The 22,174-nt window shown below is 45.6% G+C and overlaps 4 protein-coding genes across 9 annotated transcripts; 2 read left to right on the plus strand and 2 right to left on the minus strand.

The window, feature by feature from the left end:
* Positions 1–2,387: 2,387 nt before the first annotated feature.
* LOC136515390 (methyl-CpG-binding domain-containing protein 10-like) lies at positions 2,388–5,389 on the minus strand. 3 transcript variants are annotated; one of them, XM_066509000.1, is made up of 7 exons: positions 5,310–5,389; positions 5,041–5,226; positions 4,393–4,903; positions 3,904–4,140; positions 3,492–3,761; positions 3,248–3,349; positions 2,388–3,098 (listed from the first exon to the last, which is right to left on the minus strand). In XM_066509000.1, exons 1-7 carry the CDS (start codon positions 5,325–5,327, stop codon positions 2,821–2,823), a joined length of 1,602 nt encoding a protein of 533 aa, XP_066365097.1. In that variant the 5' UTR covers positions 5,328–5,389; the 3' UTR covers positions 2,388–2,820. The 3 variants fall into 3 exon arrangements, with proteins under 3 accessions (XP_066365097.1, XP_066365094.1, XP_066365090.1); XM_066508997.1 differs by having other exon boundaries at positions 3,248–3,331; positions 3,904–4,173; XM_066508993.1 differs by having other exon boundaries at positions 3,904–4,173.
* Positions 5,390–7,575: 2,186 nt separating this feature from the next.
* LOC136515420 (calmodulin-binding receptor-like cytoplasmic kinase 2) lies at positions 7,576–9,983 on the plus strand. Of its 4 annotated transcripts, none has more exons than XM_066509025.1 (6): positions 7,580–8,057; positions 8,247–8,407; positions 8,509–8,674; positions 8,920–9,009; positions 9,149–9,472; positions 9,560–9,983. In XM_066509025.1, exons 1-6 carry the CDS (start codon positions 7,736–7,738, stop codon positions 9,691–9,693), a joined length of 1,197 nt encoding a protein of 398 aa, XP_066365122.1. In that variant the 5' UTR covers positions 7,580–7,735; the 3' UTR covers positions 9,694–9,983. The 4 variants fall into 4 exon arrangements, with proteins under 4 accessions (XP_066365115.1, XP_066365122.1, XP_066365112.1 ...); XM_066509015.1 differs by having other exon boundaries at positions 7,581–8,057; positions 9,168–9,472; XM_066509018.1 differs by having other exon boundaries at positions 7,576–8,057; positions 9,149–9,983.
* Positions 9,984–10,194: 211 nt separating this feature from the next.
* LOC136515379 (protein DEFECTIVE IN EXINE FORMATION 1-like) lies at positions 10,195–17,390 on the minus strand. Its single transcript, XM_066508988.1, has 13 exons — positions 17,073–17,390; positions 15,997–16,107; positions 15,507–15,589; positions 15,193–15,310; positions 14,941–15,119; positions 14,178–14,656; positions 14,020–14,090; positions 13,241–13,497; positions 12,324–12,505; positions 11,602–11,885; positions 11,381–11,498; positions 10,949–11,131; positions 10,195–10,858 (listed from the first exon to the last, which is right to left on the minus strand). Exons 1-13 carry the CDS (start codon positions 17,210–17,212, stop codon positions 10,544–10,546), a joined length of 2,520 nt encoding a protein of 839 aa, XP_066365085.1. The 5' UTR covers positions 17,213–17,390; the 3' UTR covers positions 10,195–10,543.
* Positions 17,391–17,647: 257 nt separating this feature from the next.
* LOC136515411 (protein GRAVITROPIC IN THE LIGHT 1-like) lies at positions 17,648–19,982 on the plus strand. Its single transcript, XM_066509006.1, has one exon. It carries the CDS (start codon positions 18,183–18,185, stop codon positions 19,620–19,622), a length of 1,440 nt encoding a protein of 479 aa, XP_066365103.1. The 5' UTR covers positions 17,648–18,182; the 3' UTR covers positions 19,623–19,982.
* Positions 19,983–22,174: the final 2,192 nt, after the last annotated feature.

Below are 22,174 nucleotides of genomic sequence, written 5' to 3' on the forward strand. Positions count from 1 at the left end.
TGAAAACCATTTTACTTTGTGCAACATAGTTCTACCAATCATATGCTATCATTTTCACAGAATATTTTCTGACTAAAGAGCAAGTAATTTCTGTCATTTATTAGGGTGTATGTCAACCTTGTTCATTGGGTTTTCCATAATGGTATTGCTGTGTTGCATCTGTAAATTTCCGAACAGAGACACTACCTGCACTATAATAATATCAGCGACCATTTTGGAAGCTGGTAAAGGTCCTTGTTAGTAATATATATATTTAATCAATTAAGGGTTTGTACGTCCCTGAAAAATGAAAAAGGGTTTATAACTACATGGAGGTTGGCTATTGCTTTCTACTTATATTGCTAAACCCGCATCAAATTACAATTTGATACTTCTAAAAGGGGATGAGTAATCCAATTTTTCTATTGATCCCGTCAAATGACTTTGAAAGTTTTGTGTATCCTGTCTGTGTACATATCGATTGGTTATGTGTGTGATTCTTATAGTGATTTTTCTTGCTGTAAACATCAGTCAATTGTGACAGTACTTTATGTCTCTTCCACTTGCGAGTTGAACATGTCTTTTCTCCTTGCTAGTTTGCTAATTGCATTCAGCTTTCTTTGACAGGTCCCGGAAGTAGGAGAAATGCCATACATGTGGCTGACATTTTGCTACGAAGTAATAGGAAGTAGGAAAAACCTGAAATACCTTAATTGCCTTGGACAATTGTCCATTCTATTTTTCAAGTGGAGCTGGGATAGTCTTCTAGGTTACATATCTCTGGCTATATGCAGTTGGAGTTGGAGTAGAAAAATATCATTTTTGCAGCGCTTGATAGTGAATGGTTATTAGGTATCGAACTTAAATCAGCTACCAGTGAGTAGACACTGGAGTAAACATATGCTGATGAGTTAGTCTAACCTTTTTTTCTCCTCGAGAGAGCGTATATGTTCATGCATCGTGCCATTTTGTATGGACGCACATGATAGCAAATCGAGAAAAAAAAAATACATGGTATAGAGATGCAGAGAGTTTACCAGATATGTTGGTCACCATTTATGGATTGTTATGACATACACCTTGGTAGCGAAATTTTGCTCAGGCGGTTTGATGGTTGTTGGAAAATCTCATATTTTTCTCTCTGCTCCTTGATGAGTTGCTTTCTTATAACTTGTCATGCTTATTGGCAGACTGTGGTATGCTGGCACAGAGAGATCATTATGGAAAACTCACTGATGCCACTGGGTATCCAATACCCGTACCCATCCAATGACCCAATACACAAACAACTCATACTTGCGGACATCTCAGAAAAGAGTAAATGCAAACGGTATATTCCACAAGTAACTTTCTCTAGTAAATGGTTGAAACTGGTGTACCTGGTAACTATACTATACTACGAGAGAGGCCTTGCAGGCAAGTAATTATTCCCTCGGTTTCAAATTATAAGGTGTTTTTGTTTTTCTAGATATATTGTTTTTACTATGTATCTAGACATAATGTATATTTAAATGCATAGCAAAAACCATGTATCTAAAAAAGTCAAAACACCTTATAATTTGGAACGGAAGGAGTACTAATCAGTGTACTAATTAAAAGTGTTAGCAAGTAGAACTCAAAATAACAAACATCTTAACAATTTGTAATTTCTTGTCTAGTAATCGCTAGACATTGAGCAACTCCAAGAAGCACTACAGTTCTGCTATACACTGATATTAATACCAGCGATAAAATAGAGTGCTACAATAGTTCATGCTACCCAACACAACAAATTAATCGGACAAAAGACCACCTCTCTTGCACAAAACAGTGGCCACAAGTAGAAACATTCCATTATACAAAAATCAAGTGAATTCCATGTTCTGCAATACTTGGCCACTTCATAAACCAGAATCAATTGAAATGATTTCATGCTTTTGAGCTAAACAACAATTCAAGCTGTCGTTAGCACCCATTTGTTTGATTAAAACTCACAAGATAAAGCTAGTTTGTTCAATAAGGAGAGGTATGACCATTGTATGGCAGTACAAATTAGGACATTAGTTGAATGTCTTTCTATGATCACAGGGAGGAAAAAATAGTAGAGAAATTCTTCTGTGACTAGTGACTACAGTACATCTGGGATACAATAGTGATCTCCAAAATTGAATATTAAGTATGAAATTTCCAGACAATAGAGAGAAATATCTTGAAATTGAATTGCCTTAGTAAATAAAGGGCCATTTAACTTCGACTAGAAGACAACTGCAATCAGTTGAACTCGATCAATGACACAAAGGATTGTACAACAATTGGCTTCAGACCCAGTTACCAGATTATCAATGTGGGTGACAGTATATATTCAACGTAACCACTGGATGCTCAACAGTAAAAAAGTCATTTCAGTAGATATGGGCATCCTAGAAAACTTCAAGAAAATTTTACTTTTAAATGGCTAGACAAACTGTCCATTTCATTCAAAACAATGGCAGACCTCATGATAGAGAAGTCATTTACAGGTGCATGTTTGTAGGAGCAAATAAAAGTGTGCTTTGCCTAAAAAAAAGTGTAATTCAGAAAAAGGATCGGCATGTAGATGTCAATTAATATCCTGTAAACCATGCGGGAGGTGGTGTCCACAAACCACAGTGGCCTTATATGTCTGCCTCATGCTCCAGTATAAACCATTTGTTTACACCCTCAGAACTCTTTGTTTTCCTTTCTTTGCTATTAGATCCGTGTCTTAATCCATCTCTCTAATCCTGATTCTAGAGTTTTTGATGCACTGCATTACAGGATCTCATATAGTTTGAAATTTTTGGTTATTCCTGACTGGGCCTGGTGTCCTACAGCTCTTGTAAATTATAGAAGCATCCACCAACACTCACTGCCTTTCTTCTCCTCTTTATCTGTGGACACATACATAGGCTTTGCAAATCTGTCAAGTGTGTTGACAAGAAGATTGGACAGATCAGCCTCACCAGTGAAAGTGAAATCATCTTCCTTGATAGCCTCCTCATCTGCAACTGCTGCCTTGTCAGAAGCATCTGCTGCATTGGGCTTGGACACAACGCCCGGTGAATCCTCCAGTTTTGGCAGGGAAGCAAACTGGCAAACATTACTGATTTGCTCTCGTTTTTCTGTGGTTTATGGCAAAGATGCATTAAGATACACAATTAATTGATAGAAAGGTTCACAAAAGCACAGAGTTCAGAAAATCACAAAGTTGGGAGATATAAAAAAAGCAAAGATCAAATCTATGAATTTAGTGACCGGTGAGGCATCTCACCTTCATTGGGCTTTGTTGGCCCTTCCTCCACCACCTCACCCACTTGCTCTTCCTTAGGATCATCACTTACTGTAGGCCCGTTGACTGCATCAGAAGAATCAGCTGCACATTCAGAAACAATAATCACCAGTGTCCCCACGAAATCTACAATTCGATATCAGTAAACGAAGGAATACAAAAACCAGCATTCAAGCAATAACAAAAATACACGAGTTAATCAGGAGAAGCGAGAACTTGACCTCACCTTTCTGACCCTTCCGTGCTGCCACCCTCACCTTGGATCTTACTGACCTCCTCCTCTTTGCCGTGGCCACTTCTTCTGCCTCCACAGCTGCCATAACCTCTGGTGCCACTGTCACCTGGCCTGGCTGCACCTCCTCCCGTGCCTTATACACTGTGGCCCTCCTTGTCTCATTCTTGCCTTCCTGTGGTTTTGCGGCCTCCTCCACCTTGGGAACAACTTCATCCGCTTTAGGGTCAACTTCAGGCCCTATGGTTGTGTCAGAAGAATCAGCTGCACATTCAGAAATTAGCAGATAGCTCATGAACAATACCAAGTCTACAATTTCAAATTACAACATACTACTAATAATTCAGCATCAAAATCAGAACTAAGCAATCGAAGTTAATCAGGGGAGGCGAGAACTTATCCTCACCTTTCTGCCCCTTCCGTGCTGCCGCTGCTACCTTGGATCTTGTGGACCTTCTTGTCCTTTTCTTCGTCGTGGCCACCTCTTCCGCCGTCCTCTGATCCTGCTGCAAATCCTCATGTGTCTTATATGGCGCTGCTCTCCTCGTCATGTTTTGACCTTCCTGTGGCTTTGCGACCTCTTCTTCCACCATAATGACTACTGCATGCTCTTCAGAATCACCGCAGCTCTTATCTGAAACTACTGCAGACGCAATGGCCGCACCGGAAGAATGAACTGCATATTCAGAAAATTAGTTTTTTTTAAAAGAAACTGGAGGGGCCGAAGCCCCTACAGTATTCAGAAAATTAGTTTTAGGGACTGTTGACCAACATTAGCCAAATTAACCTTTCACAAAGTATGGTAAACGAAGGACTCTTACTTGTAAATTACAGGAAATCAGCACGGAAATCAATCGATACAAGTTACGCAGGGGAAGCGTGAACTTGTCCTAACCTTTGTGCTCCTTCCGGACTGCCGCTTGTACGTCCTCCTCTTTCTGATCCAACGCGATCTTCACCTTGGATCTCGCTGACCTTCTCGTCCTCATTCCTATGGCCACCTCTTCCGCATCCACAGCCTCGTCTGCCACCGTCCTCTTGTTCCCCGGCAAGGCGTGTGGGGCCGGCACCACCTCCTCCTCCATCTTACGTGCCCCGGCCTTCCTTGTCTTCCCACGTGCACGGCCACCGCGAGGGAGCGGACACCCGAGCTCCTGCTCCTCTCCGATAGCCTCTGCTGCCTCCGGGGCCACCGCGGCCTTCCGTGCAGCAGTCCTCTGGCACCCCTGCAAGGTTAGGTCTGGCACATCCTCTTCCGTATTACCCGCTGCGATCATCCTTGTTTTGGCCCGCGCACGGCTGCCGCGGGGGAGCAGAGACCCGTGCGTCTGCTCCTCCATGATAGTCACCTCCTTCATCGCCGACATCGGCGGCGCCGTCCTCCCGATCTCGTCGGTCCTGTCCACCTAATCAACACAGCAAACAACCTCCACGCGCATCAAATCGACCACCCCAGTTGCCCCCAAACGCCCCACGAACACGCATGGGAATAGATCCACAGAGATTCACCACGAACAAAAGGAATAAAATTGGGGATGCTCACCGAGGGGAGGCACCGAAGCGCTTCCGCCATAGCCGCGTTGGACATGTTCGCGCGGATGCCATTGCTCTTGCAGAGCGCCTGCAGCTCTCGACGCGAGAGGGAGTCCAAATCCATGGCCGCCGCCGCCGCCTCTCTCGCGTTTCCCCTTCCTTTTAGTGCCTTCTCATCCGGGCTCCTCTCGATCCGCTGCTCGTTTGAATATTTGAACGTTAGAAGAGACGCTGCTCAGTGTGGGCCGGGCCCTCATGGTGGCGCTTGGTGTAACCTACCTTCCGGGGCCGCTGCATGTGGGCCAACTCCAGGTCGCCTTCTTTGCCATCAGCGGGCCGGGGCAAACGGACGGCCGCGATGCGTGGGCAACTTCACATGGTGGCAGTGGCGTGGCACACCTGCACACACTTTCCCCGGTCATAGACGAAGAGAGTTGGTTGCATCGTGCCGCTAATAAAATAGTTAATTATTAGATGGATCTCTAAATAATAACTATCACACTAATTGGATCAAGTTAGATAATAGCAGCTAATAGTTATCTTAGTTAATAGTTATCTTAGTAACGTTTTTCATGTGCATCCAAACATACTCTAACTGATAGTTAGCTAGCTAATATTAAGTGTATCTAGGTGACGTTCAGTTGATTTGACTCTCCCTGTTAACTGAAATTTTTTATACACTTACACTATCATCTAGCTATATTTACACTCTTCTATTACTATATTTACACTAATTTCTTCAGTGTAATATATAGAACAGAGTGGTATAATTTGAGGATAACATAAGATCTCAGACAAATATAAGCCAATTTTTTAAACAAAAATTACAAAAAAATTTCTATGGATTCTAGATACTAGAGAAATATATGTCAAATTATTTACAAATATCATCAAATTGTTCACAAATATACAAATTTACAAATAGAAGAACGGAGAGAGAGCAAAGAAGAACAGACACCTGAGAGCACATCTCGTCTTCCAGCAGCAGAAAAGGGACAAAAAAAAAAGCATAGGACGGCGCCGCCCGCACCAGGGACACCCGCGCTGGGGACGCCCGTCGGGGACGCTCCACCCGCGTCCGCACCGGGGCGGCGGCGGCGGCCTACCCGCCGGGGACGTCCGCGTCGGGGCGACAGTGGTAGCCTGGGGCGGGGGCAAAGGAGCGACAAAGGAGTGCGCGCCCGCCCGAGTAGAGGAGCGTCCTTAGGGCGGTGGCAGAGGAGCGGCAAAGGAGCCCGAGCAGATGCCGACACGTGTAAGATCCAACAGCCTAGAATTCGGTTGAGGATGAACCAAAATCACTCGGTCAAGAGTTAGCAATTCTGTATTAAATATGAGTTATTAGCCGCTAACTATTATTAGCGGATAGTGAATCTAATTGAAAAAAAAGTAGATAGTGAATCCAAACAAGGATCTACGTGGTAGCAAGCCAAGCGCATCCTCAAGCAAAATCAATGGGCGTTCATGTAATGTTGGCGACAGCAAATCAGCCATGGATGCAGGCGCCGGCGCCACCGACGGCCCCAGGCTTTCCGCCGGCGCCCTCGCCAGGACCTTCAGGCGCGAGGCGTGACCGGCTGGCGACGTCCCCAGACGGGCGGCCGTTGGATATGGCACGACCTCCATCTCCATCGGACGGTCATAATTGCTTCTGTATTATTGTACTGCAATGATCCATCCGAAAGTTTTGAATGTACTCCCTCCATCCCAAATTGTAAGTCATTCCAAGAATCTTGGAGAGTCAAAGTTTTTCAAGTTTGACCAAATTTATATAACAAAATAATAATATTTATCATACCAAGTAAGTATCATTAGATTCTTCATTAGTTATATTTTCATATTATACCTATTTGATGTCATCAATCTTTGTGTTTCTCTCTATAATTTTAGTCAAACTTGAAAAAGTTTGACTCTCCAAGATTTTTGGAATGACTTACAATTTGGAATGGAGGGAGTAGCTTCCAGCAAAGCACGTATTCCTACATTCTTACACTACGAGCGCCTTTGAGGTGGCAAACTAAATTCTTGATATATGTAGAGAGCTAGTAACAAAAGTTCCTCATTCTTGTGTCCCCTTGTTGTTTCTTCACTAACAAATTTTGATTACGAGTGCGTTTTTTTTTTTTATTTTGAAGAACGATTACGAGTGCGTTGAATTGGACCAGAAAACTTGATTGCAGTATACGGAGTACAAGATAACAAAGTTTTACATACAAAAAGATTTGTACTAATCTGACCAAGTCTGATTGCTACGTCCGTTCCAACCAAACCGTGACAGCGCAGGCAGGACGTTCTTCTTCATCCTATTCCTACCTGATTAACGTTTCATTTTTCTTTTCATTTCAGACGTTCTTCCATTCCCTAAAAAATGGCATGGCTCACATGCGTACCCTTCCTGGGCAACATAGTTTAATTCCAAAAGTGTTCATATGACAATTGTATAATTAACGGTCAGTCTGGTACTGGTACCTTGTCAAGAAACCATTGGTGCTCCGCTCTCAAGAAAATGGACCAGAAAGATGCAGCAATAATGCGCAGGCCATCATCCTCGGCATGCCATGCGGGTCCCGTTGACCCAGCGGCCGGACGGCGACAGCAACCACGCCCCGCTCCGCTGAACAGCGTCGAGTCGTCGCCCCATATTAACGCCCTCGCAGCGCCGGAGATGGAGCGCAGCCGGCACCAGATGAGAGCTGCCTCCCCCGATGGCATCATGGCCAGCAACATCAAGGAGGCAGTCCAGCAGCAGCAGTAAAAGCGCCGAGCTTTCGGGCTCCAGCGCTCACAGCCACAGCCGCCATGGCCGGGCGGCCTCCTCCCCTGGCGCCTACGGCTACGGCCGGCAGCTCTCGTCCTACAGCACCCGCTCCTCCCAGGTCAGCAGCAGCGTCTCCTTCAGTACGGCGGCGCAGCGGGTCGCCGGCGCCTTCACCAGCTGCTTCGTGCCGCGGAGACAGGTCACGACCGAGGAAGAGGAGGAGGAGGAGAAGAGCAGGCGCTCCGGGTGCCATGTCTCCATAGATTCAGGTATCGGTGCAGTCATGTTTCCTCTTTCCCCTCTTCTTCAGTAGCAGTAGGTTCATATCAATCCCGTGGAATCCTATCATGGATGAAATGAAGCAAACTTCTCTGCTTAAAATTAGCACCAAGCAAGCATTAAACTTTCGAATTACGAAAAATCTGAGCGTGTGGAAGCTTCGCAAATTTCGAGTGCAGCAGGATCATGGCAAGAAGGAAGGGCTCTCACCATTGCTGACGTGTCCAAGGCAACATCAAACTTCAGTGAAAAGAACATGATAAGGCAGGGACGCTCAAGCACCATGTACAGAGGAAAGCTCAAGGATGGATCTCAGATCGCCGTCAAATGTGTTAGAAAGGTTAGGAACCGAAGATCATAGTCATCCGTGTTTTGGATTGCTCATAGAGCAGGTGAATTGCAGTAATGTTACTAATTAGCTCTCCTCTTCTGTTGCCTCAGCTGAACGGTCAGAATCTGACAGCTGAACTCTGGAGGGAGCTTGAGACTCTTGAGAAGACTGAGCATAGGAATCTGGCGAGGCTCTTCGGATTCTTTGAGCGCACAGCTGATAGTCTCGTCGTAGTTGAGTATGTCAGCAATGGTTCCTTGAGGGAACATTTGGATGGTATGCATTGTTGCTATGGATCATCCTATTCATTGTGCTAGTTTTTCATCATCGTTATTGCAGCTGCCAGTAGACCACTGTTTTAATATAAACTGTTCTGTTCTATACTTCTGCCATAGAATCTGCATCCACAATCCATGTTGCTTTTGTTTCCGCCGGATGCTGGAACTGTAATAATGAATGGTCGAGTGCATAGAATCTGATACTGATCCATTTTGCGGTGCGGAAAAAAAAAAACCCTGCAGAATCCTGTGGAAATGGTTTAGAACTCGCGCAACGGCTCAACATCGCGATCGACGTTGCTCAGGGCATCACCTACCTGCACGAGTACAAAGGTACGAAGCCGATTCAGTATATGTTCTTCAGATCAAACTGTTGTGTGATTGTTGCAACGCATGGTCAAACAGAGTAGATTGGTATGCTACTATGCTAGAACAAGAAATGGAACCTGTCTGATTGTCTGAAACTCACAAGGTATCATGGTGAGTTGCAGAGCATCCGGTCATCCATGGAGGCATCCGGTCGTCGAGCGTGCTGCTGACCGACGCACTGACGGCGAAGGTGGCCGGCTTTGGGCTGGCCGGGACGGCGGCCTCGGGCTCGGGCTCAGGCTCAGGCTCGGATGCAACGCCGGCGAAGGGCGCTGCCGGGTACGTGGACCCGGAGTACCTGAGCACGTACCAGCTGACCGACAAGAGCGACGTGTACGCCTTCGGCGTCCTCCTCGTCGAGCTCGTCACCGGCCGGCCGCCCATCGAGCGCAGCCGCGGCGGCGAGGCCCGGCTCACCACCAGATGGGTAAGAAAAGAAACAAACAATCCGAGAATTGCATATGTAAGCGCAGAGCTGCGATGCGCACAGCCATGCCGTGGCCGTGCCATGCAGGCGTTGCAGAGGTGCAGGGCAGGGGAAGCCGTGGTGGCCATGGACCCCAGGATGCGGCGGAGCCCGGCGTCGGTGGCCGCGGTGGAGAGGACGCTGGCGCTGGCAGCGCAGTGCGTGGCGACGGCCAGGGATGACCGGCCGTCGATGCGGCGGTGCAGCGAGCTGCTGTGGGCCATCCGGAGAGACTACCACCGCCAGGATGAGCCGCGCTGCGCCGCCGTCGCGGAGGAACGAAGCGACGAGTGGTTCGTCAGGTAGCTTAAGTTTGTAAACCATTCAGAGGCTACAGTCGGATTAGATGATGCGTGCTCTGGATTGATTGCTATGGAAGTGTAACTAGCCTGTAAGTGGTGTTTTTTTCTGAACTGTCTGCCAAATGGCCCAAATGGTTAACTGCTCATAAAAATTATGCTCACTATAGATTTCTCATGCGTTCGGAGTATGTGCATGTAAAATTTTAGAAACTCATGCCATGACAGTTTTTCATGGTGCCAGGGAATATACATGAACTAAAAAGCAGCACACATACTGAAATGCTGTTTAGATCAACACACCAAGGCAACAAGAATACTGTTTCCCAGGCTACACGATGCCCAGTACAGTGACGCTATGCTTGTTCTTCGGGTGAGCCAATATAATGCATACCAGTTTGAAAATGGCTCATGGTGTGTACAAAATTCTTCTGCAGAACTAAATGGGTCTATTGTGTAACTAAAACTATAATCCTTGAACTGGTTAACTCTTGGGAGCAATACATTGCATATTTTCTATGCAGATTAAAATCCCCCAGTATATTACAGTGTGAACAAGACATTTAAGTCATGGAGATGTTGGGAACTCTAACTTAAGTCACTTTATCTGCTTCAATGCCCCCCCGGCATTTCACCACGTGAAGCACTAGTCAACATTCTATGAAAATGTTGGGGATACTCTGAGTTGCTTTCTCAGCTTCAATGGGTCGCCGGCATTTCACCACATGAGTCACTAGTCAATATTCCGTGAAAACGATGGCAGTGGTGCACCTTCTTGGGGGCGCAAGATGACAAGAACACCAAACATTCCAAGCATTGGCAGTAGCAGAAGCCATTTCAGCAGCTTATAGTAATGCATGTGGAAGGTGAGTGAGAACTCATCGGAGAAATACAGCCCATTTTTATCAACCATCTCCACGACTACAGTTCCAGTAGTTCTAACAGGAACAGTGGGAAGCATCATTCTTTGCCTCCCTGGTTGATGATACACACCACTGACCACAATGCGCCTATTTCCTTGGTAATTCCCTGGAACAAGTAAAGTTACCTGAAATTGAACCATCAAACAAAGGTAGTCGAAGTTAGTGTACATATTTTAGCTCATTCCTCACGCGAGACTTTGGGGGTGAGAATATACCGTAACGTTATAAGGAGCTTGATTCCCATAGGGCACTCTGTACTTGTCAACGATTTCAAACTCTACCCAGAAATTCTTGCCCTCTTCATCACGGAAGGTCCTGGAACCATGCCTAACATAAATACCTTCACGGTTGTACTGATATGCAGCATTATTCCTTCCTTGGTTTGATGACCTCCATTCCTGCCATCAAATTAGAATGAGAAGCTTGGTTGAATGAGAAATTCTCTCTATCATGCTAACCAAGTGTTTTACAAAGTTTAAACATCCAAAAATCGAAAGAATAAAAATCTTAAAGGAGATATGTGATTCTGAAGTTCAAACAAAGTTCAAGCATAGGTTGCAAAGGGTTAACCGAGAGACCAATGCTCTATCCGAGATGAGTTAAATAATGTAAAGTAAAATGAAGACCAGCAGAAACAGATTGCCAACCTTAAGTGGATGGTGTGGTGACTGCGTGGAAAAGCAGAAGACGTTTCCATTCATAGTGGTAACAATAAGATCAAGGTCATCTCCACCATCCACATTGTCAGCCAAAACCATAGTGTACCTGCCAGTCAAAGTGCAACAATCAACCGACTTTATTGAAGTGCAGTACATAATCCCCAACAATGATATCAAACATCTAGCAAAGCAAAGAAGATATGGCATACGAGGTCTCTCCAATGTCAACAACATCAGCACAGCCACTTGATCCCTCAATCAGATATAAATAACCATCAAAAGATGTTGTAGCAAGAGTTAGCCCTTTTGCATTTTCTCCATGTTTACTCATGTCGAGCAGTAGAACAGGACTCATGATTCTTCCATGTGTTCTATATGGGAAAGGTTGGATTTTTGAGCCATCCTTTCCACTGAGAACATAGATGTTTCCTGACACAGTTGGTACCACAACATCAGTGTGGCCATCTCCATTGACATCACCAACAGTAGGTCTCTGTCATCATATGATAATAATCAGGCTGCATTATAAAAATCGTAGCCAAGGAATAACAAAAGGAATATAAAGTAAATGAAATGGTGGGGTGAAAGTATATATGATATCTTCTTTTGGCCTGAAACTGAGTTATAATGTTCTCAGTCAGTATAGCATTGACCCCATTTGGGGGGAGCTTCCTGGGGAAGCAAAAGCTCCCACAAACAGGGCCATAGCATAAGTTTAAGACGAAATAGGAGAATCTCTAAGTAAACAATCTAAGCAAGATTTTGGATGTACGTATTGCCTTGAGTTAAACTAAGAATGCATCTTCAGCACATGCGTCACTTGCAGTGTACAGATAATGACAAGACGTGTAGTGCCTTGCGATATAGATAAATAACGAGCTAACTAAGCAACAATCAATCATCTTATACAAGAGAAATACATGAAGCTTGCCTGTGGAATCAGACTCTTTAGATGCACTTCCCAGATTTCTTCTCCCTCAGCAGTCCATGCTGCTACATTTCCATGGGAATCAGTGGTAACCATCTCGATTTTGCCATCATCATTGATGTCCGCAGCAATGACTGGTGCATGGATCTCTGCCATCTCAAGGGGGAATTTGTTCCTAACCTTACCTAATTCACAGAATCAAAATAAGAAGAGGGCATATATACTTTTACGTATATAAACAGTTTAGCAGCGCACAGAAGGCAAGAGGTGTGTGTCATTTCATTCAGATTTAAGAAAGGGTACCAAAGTACAACACCACATACAAGACACCTAGAAGGCTAGAACCCAACACACCAATACAGAACTTATATTACATTCCCCCCTCCCATTCAATCAACCAAACCAATGCGATTTTTCTCATAGATGGGCCAGAGAAGCTTGATTCAATATAGGCCACTAATTTCATTCAGTAGTCTTCTGTTTTACTAGGCAGCAAATCCCTTTTTCTCTAGCCAGGGAATAAATCATATTTTTCTTTCAAGGTGGTGCCTTAGTCAGGAATGGAATACAGACCAGCGAACTGGTGTGCTCTATCCTTTGCCAGGGTGCATTATTAGTTATTATCCCACTATTTGTAACTACACCAATAAATACCACTATTCTAGTAATGAAAGCTACTCCCTCCATTCCAAATTATAAGACGTTTTGGCTTTTCTAAATACATAGTTTTTGCTATCACTTAGATATTCACTATGTCATAATAAAATGTATCTAGAAAAGCCAAAACGTCTTATAATTTGGACCGGAGGTAGTATTATTTAGAAACTTGATATGTAGAAAACATAGAGAAAAAACAGCTTAGAACAAAGCTTCCTTTGGATTCAATCCTTAATTAATATATTAAGAGACTACAAACTTACCACGATGATCGATAACATAAAAATAGCCATAGGCAGTTCCAATAAGGATGTCCAAATATCCATCACCATCCAAATCAACCACAGTTGGAGAGGAAAATACATGAGCACGGAAATTTACAGTATCTGTGCTCAAATCAAGCTCTGCAGCCCATTTAACTTGCCGAGTGTCAAGGTTAAAGACAACTATACTGCTTGCAACATATTTTCCAATGTCAATTCCTTCCAGTTCTTTTGCATGATCTGAATCACGATAATATCTGCAAATAAAAGCCAGCAAACACAAACCAAAAATTCTCAAGTGAGTTTGTGGTAGCAAGTTCTGTTAAAAAAACAGTTTTCATCAATCATAAAAGCAAGACTAACAAACACCTAACATTGGTACCAAAGATAACACATCAAGTTCACGACTAACACCCGATTTGGCACATTTTTGCTGACAAAAAAATCTGTGCCTGCCAGTTTTGTGAAAGGAAAGTACAAAATCTGGTGACAAAGTTTATTACAAGAACCAGGGAAGCTAAGGTTCAATCTGAATAAGACCTACACATGATGATGTAGAAATAAAGTTATGTGATTTTATTCTTGGGACACAAGTTGCACATATGTTCCTTTTTTTTCATTTTCAAGGCCACTTAAGTTCAAATTCACATTGATAGACAAACCGTTAAGCTTCAATTTTATTATGTAAGTAAACCAAATTTTAATCAATTTGAAGTCATTATTAAGAAGTCATGAGTAACTTGAACAGGATGTGTTTGTAGCAAAAAGAGAAGCCTCACTCATGATCAAAGAAGTATGATACAGCAATCACCATTTCTTGTACACCATCTTTGTCAATATCTGTGATTACCTGTAGCAAGAATGTGGATAATAACTCAAGCCTATTTATGAGATGGGTAGAAAAAACATAAGCAAAAGGAACTAAAGCATCACTTACTGGGGTGGACAGGATGTGGGCATCTATGCTGACATAATCTTCCGCTTTCTCATGTTCTTGTTCTTTCCAGTCCTCATCTCCCCACAAACCATCATCAACATAGTCATCATAATCATAATTGTACTCATCAGGTAGATCTTCTGGATCCCGAAACAAGTCAAATGATGCATCTGCATCTTCATCTAGAGGCTCACTATTTTCAACAGTGGCTGCTACTTTTGCTCCCGAATCACTTTCATGAGTTTTTGAGCTTCCTGTTTGCTCGTCACTTTTGTCAGCTGTTTGAAGCAAGCGTCTCTGAGTATGTGATTGTGATGTATTCTCTGCTTCAGTAGTAACACTAGTGATGCTCCCAGAATGAGTGTCGTTTACATTATTCAGCAACTGCACATTCTCTTGCACTTGGGTAGAATTAAGTTTTGTTTCAACTGAGTGTTGTTCGGATGTATTTTTCAGGGCCTCACCTCCCTCCATACTTCCTACAATGATAAGCATATATAAATAACAACAAAACAGATAATTCTTGCATATTTTACAAAAATGAAATGCATAGAAGGTCCATATCCACTGCAGTTAGAATAGTTGGTCCTGGTGCAACATGCATGCAATTCTTTTTTTTTTCCTTAAAGCAAGTTGATGACATCAGCAGTTCTGCTAATTGATAGCAAGTTAAGCTTCATCATGAGATTCAAAAACCAAAAAAGACATTTCTATCAATAAAGTAACATACAAGATTGCATTCCTATAGAAGATTCTTGGATACCTGATTTATTCTGATCTATTACGGGAGTTTCCTTAGAAGTAGCCTCCTTGGCGATTGAACCGTCATGAACATCTGGATGGGAGCGGTCAACTGGATCTGGATTTAGCCCAACATACCAATCTTTACGCACTTTTCTACGAGGTACCTCAAGCTTGTCCATCATCATATAACCTGACACCCTACATAATAAACAAATAAATATTGCTGGATTTAACAGGGAAACATAAAACTGTCTGTCATAGAGTTCCTGACCTAAAGAAATTTACAACACCGTTGTAAGTAGCCAAAGCTATTTCCCGTACACCATCCTTGTCAATGTCATAGAGAAGAGGACTTGAATGAACATTTGACTGATGAAATGCAGGCCATCCTGAAAAGTGTATACAAATAATAACCAAACCAATTTATTTTAGCATGTCTTAAAAGTTCAGGAGAAATTTTCTCAAAACTCTTTCAGGAGCTAAAAGGGTATTACAACATCAAAGACAATAATTAGGTACCGATGAGACTTCTTTTCAGAATCTGTAAGGAAGAACTAAGAATATAAAATGGCAATGAAACAACACCTGGCACTTTGTCTCCATCAGTGCCTTCAAGAACTTCTAAGTAATGAACAAATGATGGCACCACTACTTCCAATTTTCCATCACTACACAACAGAAAAAGATTCATTAACAGTGTGTCTATTATGAAATCTTATGCAGGAAAAATCATTAAAATACTAATAGAAAGAATGGAAACATATGTGTTTGACCTTTTGAAAATCAACTTTGTGAAAACTGCATATATAAATACAACAAACCATATGGTCTAGTGTTGGTAATGGCAATGCTGTACTCATTCAATGTTGCATAAAACACTAATAGTTAAAGAATGCTTGTTGTGAAGTTGACAGTGTTTCATGGACGACACAATATCCTCACATGAGCAACAAATAAAAGACATAAAATGATTAATGTGTACAGAAACAGCAGAAGATAGAGAGAAAGATCTCTGACACAGATAACCAGAATTGGTGTGATGCTAAAGACAGACGCCAAATTAAGTGACAAATACCTGTTGATATCAGCGACCAAAGGAGTTGCATAAATGCTGGAACTAACTTCAGTCTGCCATCTCAGCTCCACATGCTTTGGACATTTGGTTTGCAATAAAGCATCTTCATCTCTATAATACAATGTATAGATAAACTTATTGGGTGCATTAAGCAATTCATGTGGATGACCACTATTACTTAACTGACTTTAAAGGTGTCGTTTCAATTGAGATAGTACTTAGACATGTGTCAAAAAATTAGCAACAAGCATAATTGAACTTACATCCTAAGTCACTATTGCAGATGTTAACTTAGCTTAAATTAGTTGAATGCATAGAAGGTCTAATTCCTATGACATATGAACCAAAAAAAAAAAGAATAGGCCTTGCATCAAACAACTAGTACATAGTTTGCTCATTATTTGGCTTTTATCAGATTTCCATGTGCCATGCAGCAAGTATCAATTAGATGCAGGTAAATCTCTGTCAGAGTGTCAGCACTAATAGTATAATCGCTGAGATGACCTGTACGAGAACATACTACTAGTAGAACAGATGCTTGCAGTTGCCACAGGTTCAGACATGATCAATCCAAAAAAATTAAGTGATACTCAGATTACCCACACTTACTTCAACCAGTTTATAAGATCAGCTCTGATTAGGCTGTGGTCGTAGTGTGAGCCTTACATTAAAAAAATGTTTCACTCTACTTTCTAAATCCCGTTGGAGGACCACAGTAGTTGCTATCTCTTTTGGAATATGAACAGAAGTAGCAGCAATTTCAAGCTATTCAAAAGCGACCATAATGGTCAAACCAAACAACAGTTGTTCACTATCATTTTCAAATTCACTATACCACTGGTGCTTAAACCCCCTAACCGACAAACAGGTAGACAAATCCAACGCCAAAATCAATACCAGCGGCACCCTAGCATATTAGCACCCAAAGGCTCGTTAATCTCATCAGTCGCAACGCCCCCACGTGAACCCACAAGGAACATCCGATCGCTCCAAGCCTCTACTCCAAATCTAGAGCGGCTCGTAAATCGCGGACGGAAGGGAGGGAGGGGATTTTGGGAGAAGCGCGCGGTGCTCACAGGTGGGGGTAGGCGAGCATGTCATCGCTCGCCTCGCGCTGCCGGAACTTGTTGGTGGAGTTCTTCGCCTCCTCCGCCGCCGCGGCGCCGGCGGCCGCGAGGAGGGCGCACGCGGCGGCGAGGGCCAGAAGGGGACGCATCTGCGGGTAAGCCAGACCCCAGCCCCTCCGTAGGGCAGGGCTCACGCAGCCGCGCCGGAGTGCCGGAGGCGGGCGCGGGGGAAGGTGGATCTCGCGCGGTGCGCGAGTGCGACTAGGCGGCACGGGGCGGAGGCAGTGGTCGCCTGGTCGGAGCCAAGCCAAGCCAGGAGCGAGGCAGGGTCGGATGGTCACTGACCCTTTTTCATTGCGCAGGTGAAGCGGGTTCTGGCTTCTCCTACTATAACAGAGCCTAAAAGAAAGATCTCTGGTTAAACTAGCAGTGCACGTTAATTTAGGAGGTGTGTCGAGAGAACGTTGCATGGGTTGTTTAGATACTAATAAAAAAATAAATTACATAATCCGTTAGTACTTCACGAGACAAATTTTTTAAACCTAATTAATTTGTCATTAGTACATGTTTACTGTAGCAAAACATTGTTAAATTATGAACTAATTAGGCTTAAAAGATTCGTCTCGCAAATTAGTCGCAAACTATGCAATTAGTTTTATAATTAGTCTATATTTAATAATCTATGCATGTGTCCAAACATGCAATGGGACAGCAACTAAAGTTTAGGAGGCGCAGCCAAACACCCGCTTAATTCGGACGAGAATTGATGGTGCATGTTAGTATAGCTCAGTGCCTTTTGTCGGGTTTTGGTTATGGCTTGTCGTAAACGATCATAAATTTTTAATCGAAACAATATTTTTTCACATAGATCAATAACAATACTTCCTCACGAACTAGCGACGATATGAACCAGCCAACCGCACCCGCACGGGCTGAAGGCTTCCCTGTTGTCGGGCTGGCCTCTTAAATCCACGACCCACCCTCACACCCGTTCCGTTTTGGACGGCATCTTTTCCGCCCCGCTCTCCCACTCCCCCACGCGGATCACTCACCCCCACTCAAAGCAAGCAGCTTGGCCGGCCACAGCCCACAGGGAAGGCTCGGTCGCAGCGCCGAGGAATGGCGACCAAGCCGGTCACCGTCGGCGACCTCATCCACCGCGTCGCCTCCTCCTGCCTCTCCAACCGCCTGCCCTGCAACTACACCCTCCGCGATTCCGTCGATAGCGACCTGGACGACGACGACGACGACCCCTTCGCCGACGCCGTCTCCAGCAGCGAGAAATGCCGGCGGTCCCCGTCCGCTGCGGAGGCGGAGGAAATCGAGGAAGAGGAGGGGGAGGAGGAGGAGGAGAAGCTCAAGATCTGGGAGGAGGGGGAGCAGGAGAAGGAGAGGCTGGCCGCCGCGGCCAAGGGCGCCGAGCGCGCCCGCGACGCGGACGCGCTGATGGCGGAGGTGTTCGACGCCGTCTCCGGGGTGCGCCGCGCCTACGCCGCGCTCCAGGGAGCGCACTGCCCCTGGAACCCCGACAAGATGCGCGCGGCGGACACCGCCGTCGTCGCCGAGCTCCGCCACCTCGCGCGCCTCCGCGACCGCTTCCGCCGTTCCGCCGCCGCGGGCCACATTCCGCCCCCGAACCCTTCCGCGCCTCCTCTCCGCGAGGCCGTGGCGCCGTACGAGGCGGCGCTCGACGACCTCCAGCGCCAGCTCCAATCCAAGCAGGCCGAGGTGGACGGGCTCAAGGAGAAGCTCGCGGCGGCCACCAGCCGCCGCAACGGGCGCCACCACCACCACCCGCTCTCCAAGCAGAACGGCCCCGGCGGCGCGCCGACGGCGGAGCTGTTCACCTCCTGTGCCGAGCAGGCCCGCGCGGCGACGCGGGCGTTCGCGGGGCACCTCGCCCACCTGATGCGCGCGGCGGGGCTGGAGCTCGCGGCGGCCACCCGGTCGCTCACCAAGATCCCGGTGTCCTCCCCGCAGCTGGCCAAGCACGCGCTAGAGGCGCACGTCACGCGCGCCCTCCTCGGCGGCTTCGAGCACGAGTCCTTCTACCTGGACGGCTCCCTCTCGTCGCTGCTGGACCCCGCCGCATTCCGGCGGGAGCGGTACGCGCAGTTCCGCGACATGCGCGGGATGGAGCCCGCGGAGCTGCTGGGCGTGCTCCCGACCTGCGCCTTCGGCCGCTACGCCGCCGCCAAGTTCACGGCGCTCCTGCCGCCGCGCGTGGAGGAGGCCGTCCTGGGCGACGGCGAGCACAGGAGGGTGGTCAACGCCGGCGCGCACCCGCGGACGCCCTTCTACGGGGAGTTCCTGCGCACGGCCAAGGCCGTGTGGTTGCTGCACCTGCTGGCCTTCGCGCTGGAGCCGCCGCCCAGCCACTTCGAGGCCGGCCGCGGCGCGGAGTTCCACCAGGAGTACATGGAGAGCGTGACCGGCGCGCCCCCGCACGCCGGCGCAGGCATGGTAGTCGGGTTCGCGGTCGCGCCCGGGTTCCGGCTGGGGAACGGCGCCGTCGTGCGCGCCCGGGTCTACCTGGTGCCGCGTGGTGGCCGACCGTGACAGACCGATGCATGGCGCGGCGCCACGGTCCACGGATCACCTCCTCCGACAGAGTTGGTGGGTGCCAATGCGCCCTGCTGGACCTGGAGCTGGACCTGGAGTAGCTGCTGCATGAAGAACAGTCGTAGTGGTAGTAGCGCTGTACTGGTGACTCCGTAGATTTTTTTTTTTACTTCTGCTGGTTAATCTGATTGCCGTTCTCTCTCAAGTAAAGTAATCACCCATGTGTAAGAGGACTTTGAATTGAATTTTCGTATCATCATTGTTTGGTAATCATCACCTGTTCATGATTTGATCAAGATGCAGCCATTGACTTTGTAGTGAGGGGTAGCTGCGGACTTGCAGTGGCACTCATTCATATGGAATTCAGTTCAACAGTGCAGAGCGCGTTCCAGCCTCAGGACCACATCTCTGCCGGTCTGCCCTCCTCATAAAAGGGCATTCAATATTCATGGTGACTGTGCTTGCTGCTCTGGCGCTCGCTGCTAGAGTACAATTCTCCTCTTGCAGTTGCAGGAGCAGGGGACAGGGGACATTTTCAGGATGTTGACATGGCAAGCACGTAATCTGTCTGAAAATTATTGCAATTATGGCCATGATAGAGCAGTTCGGGTGAAGGGAATGCATATTTTGTCTGAACATTAGGCCAGCCCCAACGGTTGACGATTTCACTAGCTATTTGTTGACGTGGAGGCGAGAGAACGTAAAAATGCATCTCGCTAGTGAGTTATGAAGCAGTAGTCTCGCACAAGTCCCCAGGACCACCTCTCTCTGTGCACGTACACCCAAGCTATTTCCTCTCTTTTTTTTTTCTCCTAGCAAGACTTCGGCTCGGATCAACTATCATTATAAACTAGTTTATCAGTCATGATATAATATTTTTCTTCGAGTAAATTAGACCTAAAAATCGGCACAAAAGGAACCACACCGTTGCGGACGCCCTTACTAGTACTGGTTGAGGGCAGATCTGTTGAAGCTGCCCGGAAGGCGAAAAGCAAAAGGAGGAAGATTGTCTTGTTCCTAATCGAAAGCTTTTGGCACAAACAATTAAGCTGGGTATTCTTTCCACAAAGCCATCTCTCTGGTGTCTGCCATAGTCCAGGAACCGAAGCCAACGAAGCCCCGGGTTGCTGCGTGCACAGCGCGTAAGTGCAGTCCAAACTACGTATAGTTTCTATACCTATTAATTTTCATAGACACTATGTATAGAAACCATGGTTCCAATGGATAGTTTCTACAGAACAACTTTTTATCCAATCACATACACTCTCTCTCCATTCGCTACCAATCACATCCCTTCGTGTCTTGGTTCTCGTGTAGACATGGTTTCTAACTTAGACCCGGTTTCTATGATTTTTGTTCTCTCTCTTCAATAACTACCTTGCCACATCAGCAAAATGCTTAGGTGGCAGTACAATTAATGCCCATAGAAACTATAGTGGTTTCTGCATTGGGAGTGCCCTAATAATTGAAAAGTGGCTGGTGATCCAAGTACTCAAGGGAAAAACAATCTCAGACAAATTCGAATTTCTATTTCGATTTTAACTAATTTATAAATGAATACAGGAAGATTAAGTATGAAATGAATGGCCTAAGGGACTGACAAAATTGAAATATTACTTTCTGCATTTGAGCAAAATGTTAACAACCTAGTGGAAGTCAGTGAGTATTCTCAACTTCAGCATCCTCATTGTTTATAAACTTGCATTTCAGTAACTGTCGATGTTTTACCACCGATAGCCTGCCACGGGGGTACCCGGGGCAGTATGTTCGGGCTTCGGCGTGTGCCGAACTCGATGGTTAACGCAAGACACAGTCGATTTATCCTGGTTCAGGCCCTCGATCGTAGATCGAGTAATAACCTTACGTCCAGTCGGCCTTAGCCTTTGCGTTGGATTGATTGTCAAGTGTTGTGTTGTACAATCGTCGTCCCCGTCTTAGAAGCCCTGCCCTCCTTTATATAGTCAGGAGGCCAGAGTCCTAGTCGGTTTATAATGAGATATCCTAGTAGGATTGCTTAATAGTTATACTACTAAGATTACAGGGGAAGAATCCTAGTTAGATTAGATCTTCTCTGTCCTTCGCGGGGTATCCTATGGGTCCCGCATCGACAAGCCCCCGAGCACTTCATGGTTGAGCTCTGAAAGTCTCGCTCTGCTCCTTCAAGTCTTGTTGAGTAGGAACAAAATGTCATCCGAGTGCTTTCTGGAGTGAAACCTTGTAGCGCTTCTTGGGATCCTTGAGTCGCGAGTGCTTTTTTAAGAAAAAATACATCCATCTAGTTGTAGCCCCCGAGCCTCTTGCTATTTGGAACAAGGAGCTGGAGGATCTTGTCTTGAAGTTGCTCTGATTGTTCGTTGAAGTTTTTTTTTTAAAAGAACTCGAATATGGATCGTTCCGGGTTCCTTTTGTCGTGATGTCTTGAAGTGGTCTGTGTTGAGGAAATCTTTTGGTAACGTGCGCTTTTTCGAGGAAAAAGTGCACTCACTGAGTGTAGCCCCCGATCCTCTTGCTATTTGGAACAAAAAGTTGGAGGGTCTTGATCTTTTATG

Source organism: Miscanthus floridulus, chromosome 2 (genome assembly GCF_019320115.1).
Source record: "Miscanthus floridulus cultivar M001 chromosome 2, ASM1932011v1, whole genome shotgun sequence".
Taxonomy (NCBI): Eukaryota; Viridiplantae; Streptophyta; class Magnoliopsida; order Poales; family Poaceae; genus Miscanthus; species Miscanthus floridulus.